Source organism: Puma concolor, chromosome A1, assembly GCF_028749965.1.
Source record: "Puma concolor isolate L17-30 chromosome A1, mPumCon1.1.hap2, whole genome shotgun sequence".
NCBI classification, from domain to species: Eukaryota; Metazoa; Chordata; class Mammalia; order Carnivora; family Felidae; genus Puma; species Puma concolor.
In genome coordinates this window covers 190,566,440-190,579,976 of record NC_141667.1, presented here as the reverse complement: position 1 = coordinate 190,579,976, position 13,537 = coordinate 190,566,440, and the positions used below count along the sequence as shown (strand labels likewise).

Sequence of the window (13,537 nt, the reverse complement as noted above, 5' to 3'; positions counted from 1 at the left end):
ACAAGAAAACCTCAAGTAGGAAACCCAACGAAATGAGGTTGGCATGTGAGAGAACCCAAAAATCAAAGGGGGCCTAACTAAACTGAATTCCTGAAGGGCTAAGTTCCAGGAGAAATGGAAACTGAAAGTAGACAAATACATTTGCAGCAAATGAAATTCAGTTCTCAATCATCTCAATCTCTGATTGTATTAACTTGATCTATTATCGGTAATCCCCCTAGACATTGCCAAAAAATAAATGAAAATCCTCTTTGTAAGAAAATAAATCACCCTAAAAAAAATATTACATGTTTTGCATCTACTGACAGCTCTCTAGACCTGTAACTCTGTGTGTGCGTTTGGATCATTGAAATGTTTGTTAAGGGGATAAGGGGATAAAAGAAAATGTTTCTGATAAGAAAAATAAATTACCTTCATCATTGTTATGGCAATGTATCGAGCCTCCTTCACTATCATTGGCTCGTACGACACGTCCAGCTTCGGTGAGGCCAGCCCGCCAAAAGTCATATCGGTGTTGGAAGGCGCTGCTGCTACTGCAGGACTGCCAGGCAGCCTTTGAGTTTTCTTCACTTGCTCTTGTTGTAAAGATGGTTTTTTCTGAGAAACAGGAACGGCTTTCACTTCCACCTAACCATGATGTTATAAAAAACAAATGCTATTAGTATATAATTGCCTATGACACATTAAAAGAAGCAATTTACAAGTATGGACCCACAACTCCATAAATTTTAGGTGATCATTGGTCCATGTTGGGCATTCCCTTCAAAGGTGTGCCAGAGTGACCTCGAGCTAGTTCCACAGAATGAATCTTGCAAACACAGTGTAAAAGAAGCCTTGGCTTTTGGGAGAAATCATCATAGATATAAAAATGTAAAATAAAACCAAACACCACCATTAATACAGTAAAATAGAATGAATCTACACTGAATTCTCAAATTCTTAACATTAAATTATTTATCAGCTAATTCAAGTAAAAAGGCTTTCCCACAATCGCCACATATTTCATTTATTTTTAAATGTTTATGTATTTTGATAAGAAATGTGCACACATGTGCAAGCAGGGGAGAGGCAGAGAGACAAACAGAGAGAGAGAGAGAGAAAGAGAGAGAGAATATCCCAAGCAGGCTCTGTACTGTCAGCCCAGAGTCTGATGCAGGACTCAATCTCACATACTGTGAGATCATGACCTGAGTCAAAATCAAGAGTCTGGATGCTTAACTGACTAAGCCAACCAGGTGCCCCATCTCCATATATTTTAAGCACTAATTTCAAGTTTAGCTGTTCTGCAAAGAAAATGTAGTCCATTGAGAAATCTTAAAAAATAACACATAAGAAATTTGGATCGACATAATGCCCCGGAAATATTACAAACCCATCTTGTATGTACTTTATTTTATTTTATTTTTAAATGTTTATTTATTTTTGAGAGACACAGAAGCAGAGCACAAACAGAGGAGGGACAAAGAGAGAGGGAGACAGAATCTGAAACAGACTCTAGGCTCTGAGCTCTCAGCACAGAGCCCGATACGGGGCTTGAACTCACGAACCACGCGATCATGACCTGAGCCAAAATCCGGTGCTTAACCGAATGAGCCACCCAGGTGCCCCAAACCCACCTTATATTTAAAACACATAAGTTTAAAAGTATATAGTAAAATCGTCAGCTCATATACACTGCCATCATTAAAAGTTTAAAACTTTAAATGTAATAAAAAAAAAGGGGAGGAGGAAAGATAAAAAGTAAGTGCTTTCAAACTTAAAGACATTTGATTTTTTAAATGATAGCCACTACTTTTTGACATATTTTTATTTAATCCTTCTTTAAACAACTGTATTTACCCTAAGTAAATTAGCATCAGTACATTTGCCTGTGTACTATGAACCTTGAAGTGAATCACTGAACAATTTTATACTCTAAGAGTACTGAAATACTATAGAATGACAGGTATTTTGCTTTCTGTTATAAACTACTCTATGAGTGAAAAGGATTTTGTGGATTAATGAACTCTAAACTCCAAACAACCAAATCGCTTTGTAATACATCTGGGAAAGGGTGGGGCTAGCTGGGGATTGCCTATACAAATTTTCATTCAATATAAATTTTTTTAGAAATAAAAATTTTAAATGAGATATTTACATTAATACATTAGATCACAATGGATTCATTTTCTGCATTGCAATATGCTTTAAAATGTCATTAATTAAAGTCTCAGGTAAGAGGTATCCAACTAACTATATACATTAATACAACACATGAATATTTCCATTCCTCATTCTTTTACCATCCAAATTCATGTATTTCTAATTTTTTTATTAAGTTTTAAATTCTAATTTCAGTATAGTTAATATACTGTGTTATATTAGTTTCAGACGTACAATACAGTGATTCAACAATTCTGTCCTTTACTCAGTGCTCATCACACAGTGTACTTATTCTTATTCCCCTTCACCTATTTCATGCATTCCCCCACCAATCTCCCCATTGGTAACCATCAGTTTGTTGTCTACAGTTAAGAGTCTATTTCTTGGTGTGTCTCTCTCTCTTTTCTCTGCCTTTGTTTTGATTCTTTTATTTTTTTAATATGAAATTTATTGTCAAATTGGTTTCCATACAACAGCCAGTGCTCATCCCAACAGGTGCCCTCCTCAATACCCATCACCCACCCTCCCTCCCTCCCACCCCCCCATCAAACCTCAGTTTGTTCTCAGTTTTTAAGAGTCTCTTATGCTTTGCCTCCCTCCCTCTCTAACCTTATTTTTTTTTTCCTTCCCCTCCCCTATGGGTTTCTGTTAAGTTTCTCAGGATCCACGTAAGAGTGAAAACATATGGTATCTGTCTTTCTCAGTATGACTTATTTCATTTAGCAGAATACTCTCCAGTTCCATCCATGTTGTTACAAAAGGCCATATTTCATTCTTTCTCATTGCCACGGTGGTATTCCATTGTGCACATAAACCAAAATTTCTTTATCCATTCATCAGTTGATGGACATTTAGGCTCTTTCCATAATTTGGCTATTGTTGAGAGTGCTGCTATAAACATTGGGGTACAAGTGCCCCTATGCATCAGTACTCCTGTAATCCCTTGGGTAAATTCCCAGCAGTGCTATTGCTGGGTCATAGGGTAGGTCTATTTTTAATTTTCTGAGGAACCTCCACACTGCTTTCCAGAGCGGCTGCACCAGTTTCCATTCCCACCAACAGTGCAAGAGGGTTCCCGTTTCTCCACGTCCTCGCCAGCATCTACAGTCTCCTGATGTGTTCATTTCAGCCACCCTGACTGGTGTGAGGTGATATCTGAGTGTGGTTTTGATTTGTATTTCCCTGATGAGGAGTGACGTTGAGCATCTTTTCATGTGCCTGTTGGCCATCCGGATGTCTTCCTTAGAGAAGTGTCTATTCGTGTTTTCTGCCCATTTCTTCACTGGATTATCTGTTTTTCAGGTGTGGAGTTTGGCGAGTTCTTTATAGATTTTGGATACTAGCCCTTTGTCCAATATATCATTTGCAAATATCATTTCCCATTCTGTTGGTTGCCTTTTAGTTTTGTTGACTGTTTCCTCTGCAGTGCAGAAGCTTTCTATTCATGAGGTCCTAATACTTCATTTTTTCTTTTAATTCCCTTGCCTTTCAGGATGTGTCAAGTAAGAAATTGCTGTGGCTGAGGTCAGAGAGGTTTTTTCCTGCTTCCTCCTCTAGGGTTTTGATGGTTTCCTGTCTCACATTCAGGTCCTTTATCCATTTTGAGTTTATTTTTGTGAATGGTGTGAGAAAGTGGTCTAGTTTCATTCTTCTGCATGTTGCTGTCCAGTTCTCCCAGCACCATTTGTTAAAGAGACTGTCTGTTTTCCATTGGATATTCTTTCCTGCTTAGTCAAAGATTAGTTGGCCATACTTTTGTGGGTCTAATTCTGGGGTTTCTATTCTATTCCATTGGTCTATGTGTCTGTTTTTGTGCCAATACCATGCTGTCTTGATGATGACAGCTTTGTAGTAGAGGCTAAAGTCTGGGATTGTGATGCCTCCTGCTTTGGTCTTCTTCTTCAAAATTACTTTGGCTATTTGGGGTCTTTTGTGGTTCCATACAAATTTTAGGATTGCTTGTTCTAGCTTCAAGAAGAATGCTGGTGCAATTTTTATTGGGATTGCATTGAATGTGTAGATAGCTTTGGGTAGAATTGACATTTTAACAATATTTATTCTTCCAATCCATGAGCATGGAATGTTTTTCCATTTCTTTGTGTCTTCTGCAATTTCCTCCATAAGCTTTCTATACTTTTCAGCATACAGATCTTTTACATCTTTGGTTAGGTTTATTCCTAGGTATTTTATGCTTCTTGGTGCAATTGTGGATGGGATCAGTTTCTTTGTCTTTCTGTTCCTTCACTGTTAGTGTATAAGAATGCAACTGATTTCTGTACATTGATTTTGTATCCTGTGACTTTGCTAAATTCATGTATCAGTTCTAGCAGACTTTTGGTGGAGTCTGTCGGATTTTCCATATACAATATCATGTCATCTGCAAAAAGTGAAAGCTTGACTTCATCTTTGCCAATTTTGATACCTTTGATTTCCTTTGGTTGTCTGATTGCTGACACTAGAACTTCCAATACTATGTTAACAAACAGCAGTGAGAGTGGACATCCCTGTCATGTTCCTGATCTCAGGAAGAAAGCTCTCAGTTTTTCCCCATTGAGGATGATATTAGCTGTGGGCTTTTCATAAATGGCTTTTATGATGGTTAAGTATGTTCCTTCTATCCCGACTTTCTCGAGGGTATTTATTAAGAAAGGATGCTGAATTTTGTCAAATGCTTTTTCTGCATCGATTGACAGGATCATATAGTTCTTTTCGTTTCTTTTATTAATGTGATGTATCACATTGATTGATTTGCGAATGTTGAACCAGCCCTGAAGCCCAGGAATGAATCCCACTTGATCATGGTGAATAATTTTTTTTATATGCGTTGAATTCGATTTGCTAGTATCTTGTTGAGGATTTTTGCTTCCGTATTCATCAGGGATATTGCCCTGTAGTTCTCTTTTTTTTGCTGGGTCTCTGTCTGGTTTGGGAATGCTGGCTTCATAGAATGAGTCTGGAAGTTTTCCTTCCCTTTCTATTTTTTGGAACAGCTTGAGAAGGATAGGTATTATCTCTGTTTTAAATGTTTGGTAGAATTCCCCAGGGAAGCCATCTGGTCCTGGACTCTTGTTGGGAGATTTAAAAAAAAAAAATTTTTTTTAACGTTTATTTATTTTTGAGACAGAGAGAGACAGAGCACGAACAGGGGAGGGGCAGAGAGAGAGGGAGACACAGAATCGGAAACAGGCTCCAGGCTCTGAGCTGTCAGCACAGAGCCCGACGCGGGGCTCGAACTCACAGACCGTGAGATCATGACCTGAGCCGAAGTCAGACGCTTAACCGACCGAGCCACCCAGGCACCCCTTGTTGGGAGATTTTTGATAACTGATTCAATTTATTTGCTGAACTTTGTTCAATTTTTCTATTTCTTCCTGTTTGAGTTTTCGAAGTGTGTGGGTGCTTAGGAATTTGTCCATTTCTTCCAGGTTGTCCAGTTTGTTGGCATATAATCTTTCATAGTATTCCCTGAAAATTGCTTGTATTTCTGAGGGATTGGTTGTAGTAATTCCATTTTCACTCATGATTTTATCTATTTGGGTCATCTCCCTTTTCTTTTTGAGAAGCCTCGCTACAGGTTTTTCAATTTTGTTTATTTTTTCAAAAAACCAACTCTTGGTTTCATTGATCTGCTCTACAGTTTTTTTTTTAGATTCTATATTATTTCTGCTCTGATCTTTATTATTTCTCTTCTTCTGCTGGGTTTGGGGTGTCTCTGCTGTTCTGCTTCTATTTCCGTTCGGTGTGCTGTTAGATTTTGTATCTGGGATTTTTCTTGTTTCTTGAGATAGGCCTGGATTGCAATGTATTTTCCTCTCAGGACTGCCTTTGCTGCATCCCAAAGCGTTTGGATTGTTGTATTTTCATCTTCATTTGTTTCCATATATTTTTAAACGTCTTCTCTAATTGCCTGGTTGACCCCCTTCATTCTTTAGTGGGGTGTTTTTTAACCTCCACACTTTTGGAGGTTTTCCAGACTTTTTCCTGTGGTTGATTTCAAGTTTCATAGCATTGTGGTCTGCAAGTGTGCATGGTATGATCTCAGTTCTTTTATGCTTATGAAGGGCTGTTTTGTGGCCCAGTATGTGATCTCTCTTGGAGAATGTTCCATGTGCACTGGAGAAGAAAATATATTCTGTTGCTTTGGGATGCAGAGTTCTAAATATAACCGTCAAGTCCATCTGATCCAATGTATCATTCAGGGCCCTTGTTTCTTCATTGATCCTGTGTCTAGATGATCTATCCATTGTTGTAAGTGGTGTATTAAAGGCCCCTGCAATTACCACATTCTTATCAATAAAGTTGCTTTTGTTTGTGATTAATTGTTTTATGTATTTGGGGGCTCCTGTATTCGGCGCATAGACATTTATAATTGTTAGCTCTTCCTGATGGATAGACCCTGTAATCATTATATAATGCCCTTCTTCATCTCTTGTTGCTGCCTTTAATTTAAAGTCTAGTTTGTCTGATATAAGTATGGCTATTCCAGCTTTCTTTTGACTTGCAGTAGCATGAGAGATAGTTCTCCATCTCCTCACTTTCAATCTGAAGGTGTCCTCAGGTGTAAAATGAGTCTCTTGTAGACAGCACATAGATGGGTCTTGGGTTTTATCCATTGTAATACCCTATGTCTTTTGGTTGGAGCATTTAGTCTGTTTACATTCAGTGCTATTATTGAAAGATATGGATTTAGAGTCATTGTAGAGTCTGAAGGTTTCATGCTTGTAGTGATGTCTCTGGTACTTTGTGGTCCTTGCAACATTTCACTCACAGAATCCCCCTTAGGATCTCTTGTAGAGTTGGTTTAGTGGTGATGAATTCCTTCAGTTTGTGTTTGTTTGGGAAAACCTTTATCTCTCCTTCCATTCTGAATGACAGACTTGCTGGGTAAAGGATTCTCGGCTGCATATTTTTTCTGTTCAACACATTGAAGATTTCCTGTCATTCCTTTCTGGTCTGCCAAGTTTCAGTAGATAGGTCTGCCACTAGTCTTATGGGTCTCCCTTTATAAGTTAGAGCATATTTATCCCTAGCTGCTTTCAGAATTTTCTCTTTATCCTCGTATTTGCCAGTTTCACTATGATATGTCGTGCAGAAGATCGATTCAAGTTATGTCTGAAGGGAGTTCTCTGTGCCTCTTGGGTTTCAATGCCTTTTTCCTTCCCCAGGTCAGGGAAGTTCTCAACTGTGATTTGTTCAAGTACACCTTCAGCCCCTTTCTCTTTCTCTTCCTCTTCTGGAATTCCTATTATACAGATATTGTTTTGTTGGATTGTGTCACTTAGTTCTCTAATTCTCCCCTCATACTCTTCGATTTTTTTTTATCTGTTTGTCAGCTTCCTCTTTTTCCATAATTTTATCTTCTAATTCACCTATTCTCTCCTCTGCCTCTTCAATCCATGCTATGGCTGCCTCCATTTTATTTTGCACCTCATTTATAGCATTTTTTAGTTGCTCATGACTATTTTTTAGTCCCTTGGTCTCTGTAGCAATAGATTCTCTGCTTTCCTCTATACTTTTTTCAAGCCCAGCAATTAATTTTATGACTATCATTCTAAATTCTTGTTCTGTTATATTGCTTAAATTGTTTTTTATCTATTCATTAGCTGTTGCTATTTCCTGGAGTTTCTTTTGAGGAGAGTTTTTCTGCTTCCTCATTTTGGATAGTCCCTCGGGTGGCATGGAACTACAGGGCACTTCCCCTGTGCTGTCTGGAGTAACTTGTGTTGGTGGGCGGGGCCCACAGTCAGACCTGATGTCTGTCCCCAGCCCATGGCTGGGGCCACAGTCAGACTGGCGGGTACCTTATCTTCCCCTCTCCCAGGGGCAGGACTCACTGTGGAGTGGTGTGGCCCCTGTCTGGGCTACTTGCACACTGACAGGCTTGTGGTGCTGCTTTGATGGGATCTGGCCTATTAGCCAGGGTGGATCTGCAAGGTGCACAGGGGCGGGAGGGGCAGGCTTAGCTTGCTTTGCTGTGGTGGTCTCCTGGGGGAGGGGCCCTGCAGTACCAGTGGGGAGGCAGACCCGTTGGAGGGATGGATCCACAGAAGCACAGCGTTGGATGTTTGTGGGGTGCAAGCAAGTTGGGTGATGGGAACTGGTTCCATTTGGGTTTACAGCTGGGGGATGGGAGAGGGAGATGGCGCTTGCCAGTGCCTTTATTCCCCACCGAGCTGAGGTCTGTTTTCCCTGGCTCAACAACTCTCCCTCTCAATGTCCTCTTGCCCTCCTGCTCTCCAAGCAGAGCTGTTGACTTTAACATTCCAGATGTTAAGTCCCACTGGCTGTCAGAACTCACGGAGTCTGGCCCCTCGACTTTTGCAAGCCAGACTTTGGGGGCTCTGTCTTGCCAGGTGGGCTGCCCCTCCACCGCCCCTGCTCCCTCCTGCCAGTCTGTGTAGCACGCACCACCTCTCCGCCCTTCCTACCGTCTTCTGTAGGCCTCTTATCCACACTTGGCTCCGGAGAGTCTGTTCTGCTAGACATGTGGCGGTTTTCTGGATTATTTAGGCAGGTGTGGGTGGAATCTAAGTGATCAGCCGGACGAGGTGAGCCTAGCGCCCTCTTATGCCTCCATCTTCCAACAACCTCCTTTGTTTTGATTCTTAAATTTCACATAAGGAATCATTTAATATTTGTCTTTCTCGGACTTATTTCATTCAGCATTATACTCTCTAGCTCCATCTATGTTGTTGCAAATAGCAAGATTTCATTCTTTTTTATGGCTGAATAATAATATTCCATTGTATGTGTATATATCCATTTTTAAAATCCATTTCTTTATCCATTCATCTACTGATGGACACTTGGACTGCTTCCATAATTTGGCTACTGTAAATAATGCTGCAGTAAATACATGGGTGTATGCATCCCTCTGAATTAGTGTTTTGTATTTTTTGGGTAAATACCCAACAGCGTTTACTAGATTGTGGGGTATTCTATTTTTAACTTTTTGAGGAACTGCCATCATTTCTAATTTAATATGTATCAATATTATATTTTAAATTAAATGTTGTTTCAATAGTACCAAATACAGAATGTATTAGTGTCTTTTAAAAAATACATACAGGGTGCCTGGGTGGCTCAGTCGGTTAGGTGTCTGACTTTAGCTCAGGTCATGATCTCATAGTTTGTGGGTTTGAGCCCCACGTCAGGCTCTGTGCTGACAGCATGGAGCCTGGACCCTGGTTCAGATATTGTCTCCCTCTCTCTCTGCTCCACCCGCCCCCTCCCCCATGCTCTGTCTCTCTCTGTCTCTCAAAAATAAAATAAAACATTTAAAAAAAAGTAAAAAAAAAAATATATACAAAATTTTAAAATGTGTTCCTTCATCGATTTATTCAACCACTTTATATTAAAGACCTTCCCTCTGTGTGCATATATGAACACTTTTTTATCCTTCCCTTGAATCACTATAGCTCCCAGCTAAATGTAAAAAACAAACAATAAAACATATAACTTGGAGGGCGCCTGCGTGGTTCAGTTGATTAAGTGTCTGACTTCAGCTCAGGTCATGATCTTGCAGTTCATGAGATCAACCCCCCACCCCCCCCGCCCCATCAGGCTCTGTGCTAAGCTCGGCGTCTGGAGTCGGCTTCAGATTCTGTGCTTCCTGCACTCTCTCTGCCCCTGCCCCGCTCACCATCTGTGTCTTTCTAAAAATAAACATTAAAAAAAAATAATAACTTGGAAAATTAGGTGCTAATTAATATAAGTCCTTACACAATTTTTCAGCTTCCTCTATTGACAAATATAAAGACAGTACTGCAAGTGGACTCTAAACACTTGCTTTTTCTAAAATTTTATTAGTAATAATAGTGCTTTGATGACTATTAATTTAATTCTGATATAATTACCTTCATATTGGGAACATGTACTACATCCCCATATTGGTCTTTTGTTTGAACAGTTATGGTGGTAGGCCAACCACAACGAATATCATCCTTGTTCAGGATCAAAGATGTTTTCTGAGGATCAGCATAGGAATCTGGTTGAAGCCACCTAGCAGTGATGAAAAAACAAGCAAAAAAGTAAACATTCATAAATATCTTCAATGATTAACATGAAATTAAGCCAAATGAGTAACATTTGTACCAAATAATATCTTCATTTCCAATTCAGTGACAATCACAAGTGTCTCCCTTGCAAATTGTTAATGACGCATTCATTAAAAAAATATGACAAAGTACAGGAGGTTTCTGATGTTTTTGTAAATAGAAATAATTTTAAAATCAGAAAACTTGAAATTTTAACTACAGCTGACACAACATAACCAAGAAAACAAATTTAGGTTGTGTATATTTGAAGTCCCAGTACACTCATGCTTACTGAGGGAGATCTGCCCGGATTTCCCAGCCTGAAAATCTGAGAAAGAACAACTCATCTGTAAAAGCAGTGACAGTAATGGCATTCTGCTGCCTGAGAACAGCTAGGTTAAAGATGTACTGTTCATCTCCTGTTCATCCAGTGTCTCAACTATCTTCCCTATTACCTTCCCTTCCATGTAAATTTTGCCAAATTTCTACACTTTGGGATACCCATTCTTCTTTTTTTTTTTTTAATAGAAGAAACTGATGATCTTTTTTGTAAATGCTTATTTATTTATTTATTTATTTATTTTTTAAAATTTTTTTTCAACGTTTTTATTTATTTTTGGGACAGAGAGAGACAGAGCATGAACGGGGGAGGGGCAGAGAGAGAGGCAGACACAGAATCGGAAACAGGCTCCAGGCTCTGAGCCATCAGCCCAGAGCCTGACGCAGGGCTCGAACTCACGGACCGCGAGATCGTGACCTGGCTGAAGTCGGACGCTTAACCGACTGCGCCACCCAGGCGCCCCAATGCTTATTTATTTTTGAGAGAGAGTGTGCACAAGTGGGGGAGGGGCAGAGAGAGAGGGAGACAAGGAGTCTGAAGTAGGCTCCAGGCTCTGAGCTGTCAATGCAGAGGCTGAAGCAAAGCTTGAACCCACAAAATCCGAGATCATGACCTGAGCTGAAGTCAGGCACTTAACTGACTGAGCCACCCAGGTGCCCCAGGATATTCATTCTTGAATTCATTCCATGATCTACATTCAAGTTGTCCTGGGAGATAAGTTATAAGTAATTCTGTCATGTATTATGTAAAAATGTCCACAAAGTTAGCAGTGAGGCTGACTTAAAAAAATTCTCTATCCTCCGATCACCATTTTGATTTTTCAAAACTAAAGAGGAATCTCTTTATTTTTAAAATTAGAAATGGGAAGAAGTAAGACTTCTATATTTACTAGTAAAATCACACAAGCCAGCACATTTTTTCTTTTCGTAAAAAAAAATAGCAACAAGATAAATGAGAACTCTACAACCAACCCCAAATGATTTCATTTAAATTCTAAATATATTTGTATTATTTGTAGGTTTTAAAGAAATCATATTAAAATAACATATGGTGATAAATTTAAGTTTAGTCTAAAATTCCTAGACTTCTCAATTATACCATGTGCTCCGTCTATTTTTTAAATAAATAAAAGTTCACCTAGGAAACTATAAAATAATCAACTAACAACTACCATATTCTTTAAAGGTATTTTAAAATATTTACCATTTTATACTTCGGCAAGTTCAAAACACATAAACCAGATTCTTCAGGCTTCATTTTAACATCTTTCCCTTTCATTTCTCTTCAGAAATGAAGAGTGAGGCATGCCCTGAAATAAGTCGCTGTAGCACTTAAAGCACATTACCTTGCAAGCCTCCCACCACTTGATCCTGGAACACAGGCAATAAAATCATCCAGAAAGGACTGTTCATTGCTTTGGATTTGAAGTGGTAAGTTTCCTTCAAGCGCCTCTAATATAGTTGGTGAATGAGAAAGAGCTAAACCCTTTCCAAGAATACCAGAATGGGTTTTGCACACCTGTTGGGTAAGACAATATTCATGTATTTGAAAACATACAATTTTAATTACATGAGTTTCTTGAACTTGCACACAATTTTAGGTAGGCCTTTTCGGGGAAAGCATTTTCTCTCCATGCCCCAGTGCTCCTGTAGCCTGCCAAGTAGAAAACAAACCTCCAGGAGGGAAAAATATGGGATAGCCAGCCTCTTTCCTCCCACCAAAACAAGTGACGTCAGAGACGTGCAGGTTGAGAAGGTGCATCTCTTCTCGCTCTACTGTGCCAGGGCTCCCTTCTGCAGGCAGCTGTGGAGGCCTCTCACCTTTTGTGTCCCCATTACTGGCATCTTTCATGGGTGGATTATCTTTGCTCTCTTAGGTGGGTGGCTACCAAGGTCCTGCCTTGGACAACATGTGGATACAAGCCTGACTGTGGCTGCACATAAACTCCATTAGTCTGTCTAAGCCTCAATTAAAATTAAGAAAAAGAGGCAGATACAACTGAAATTTTAGTTTTCACTGACCTGACAAGCAAACTTTACCTTTTTGAAAGATCTGCTTTAAATGTTGAAACTCTAGAAACTTTTTAATGACTATGTTATAAATTTTGAAACAAAATATTTTTCATAGAAAAGGATTATGCTTCCACTACTATGACACTTATACAACAGTACCTTCTGCATTCTCTGAGATATACAATTTCAAAAATCATGATCTTTAAAATCAAACAGATTTGAGTTCAATTCCTGACTTTTAGACAAGCACTGCTGTGTGCTCTTGAGCTAAGAGATTACACACCATTCCTGAAGCTGCAAAATGTATAAACTGGTAATCAAATAATATCTCTCTTCTGTAGTTACTGTAAAATTTAAATTATATAACACGTACAAAGTGCACACTATGCTGCCTAACAAGTAGTAGGTATTAGACCACATGACATCTACCTTATGTGCCAAAAATGTGGGCAATCTGGGATATGAGGGTTTTTGTCTTTAACAGAAGCACAATAAACATCTCTTTATATCAGGCCTAAATGACATTTTATAAACCATTATAATCTCTGTAAGGATAAATAACATATGAACTCCTTGATGGTTCTCTTTAATTAGATTGTTGTCTGATACATACTGTATTTATTAAATCTCTATTGAATTTTTATTTTTTTATCTTAAAGTACAAAAATTTAACTCTTTTTTAAAAACAAAAACAAAAACAAAAGCTGGTGGGTTTTTAAAACGTAGAAGTTTCTTAACATTATTGAGGATACCAGGGCTCTCTATAATTGGAGCATAGTAATCAAGATCATGGACTTTGTCACCCAAATGCCAGAGGTCAAATTCTAGCCAGCTGCTTACTAGCTATGTGATTCTGGGCAAGTTACCTAAGCACTCCATGCCTCCTTGTAAATGGAAAATAAGAGTCTCTCATTCATGGGGCCACTATGAGGACTAAATGAGTTAAAATATGCAAAGTGTTTGGAATAGTACTTGATAAGGTCAGGATCAAATAAATGTTTGTTTTT

The 13,537-nt window shown here is 38.9% G+C and overlaps 1 protein-coding gene across 16 annotated transcripts in view; it reads right to left on the bottom strand.

The window, feature by feature from the left end:
* Positions 1–13,537, bottom strand: part of MYCBP2 (MYC binding protein 2) — a 293,673-nt gene that overhangs the window by 96,772 nt on the left and 183,364 nt on the right. For all 16 annotated transcript variants that reach the window (XM_086709934.1, XM_086709939.1, XM_086709855.1 and 13 more), the window contains 3 exons: positions 11,864–12,036; positions 9,999–10,143; positions 412–627 (listed from right to left, as the gene is read on the bottom strand). In XM_086709934.1, the coding sequence (XP_086566060.1) occupies positions 412–627; positions 9,999–10,143; positions 11,864–12,036 (534 nt within the window). The remainder of the gene's footprint in view (positions 1–411; positions 628–9,998; positions 10,144–11,863; positions 12,037–13,537) is intronic.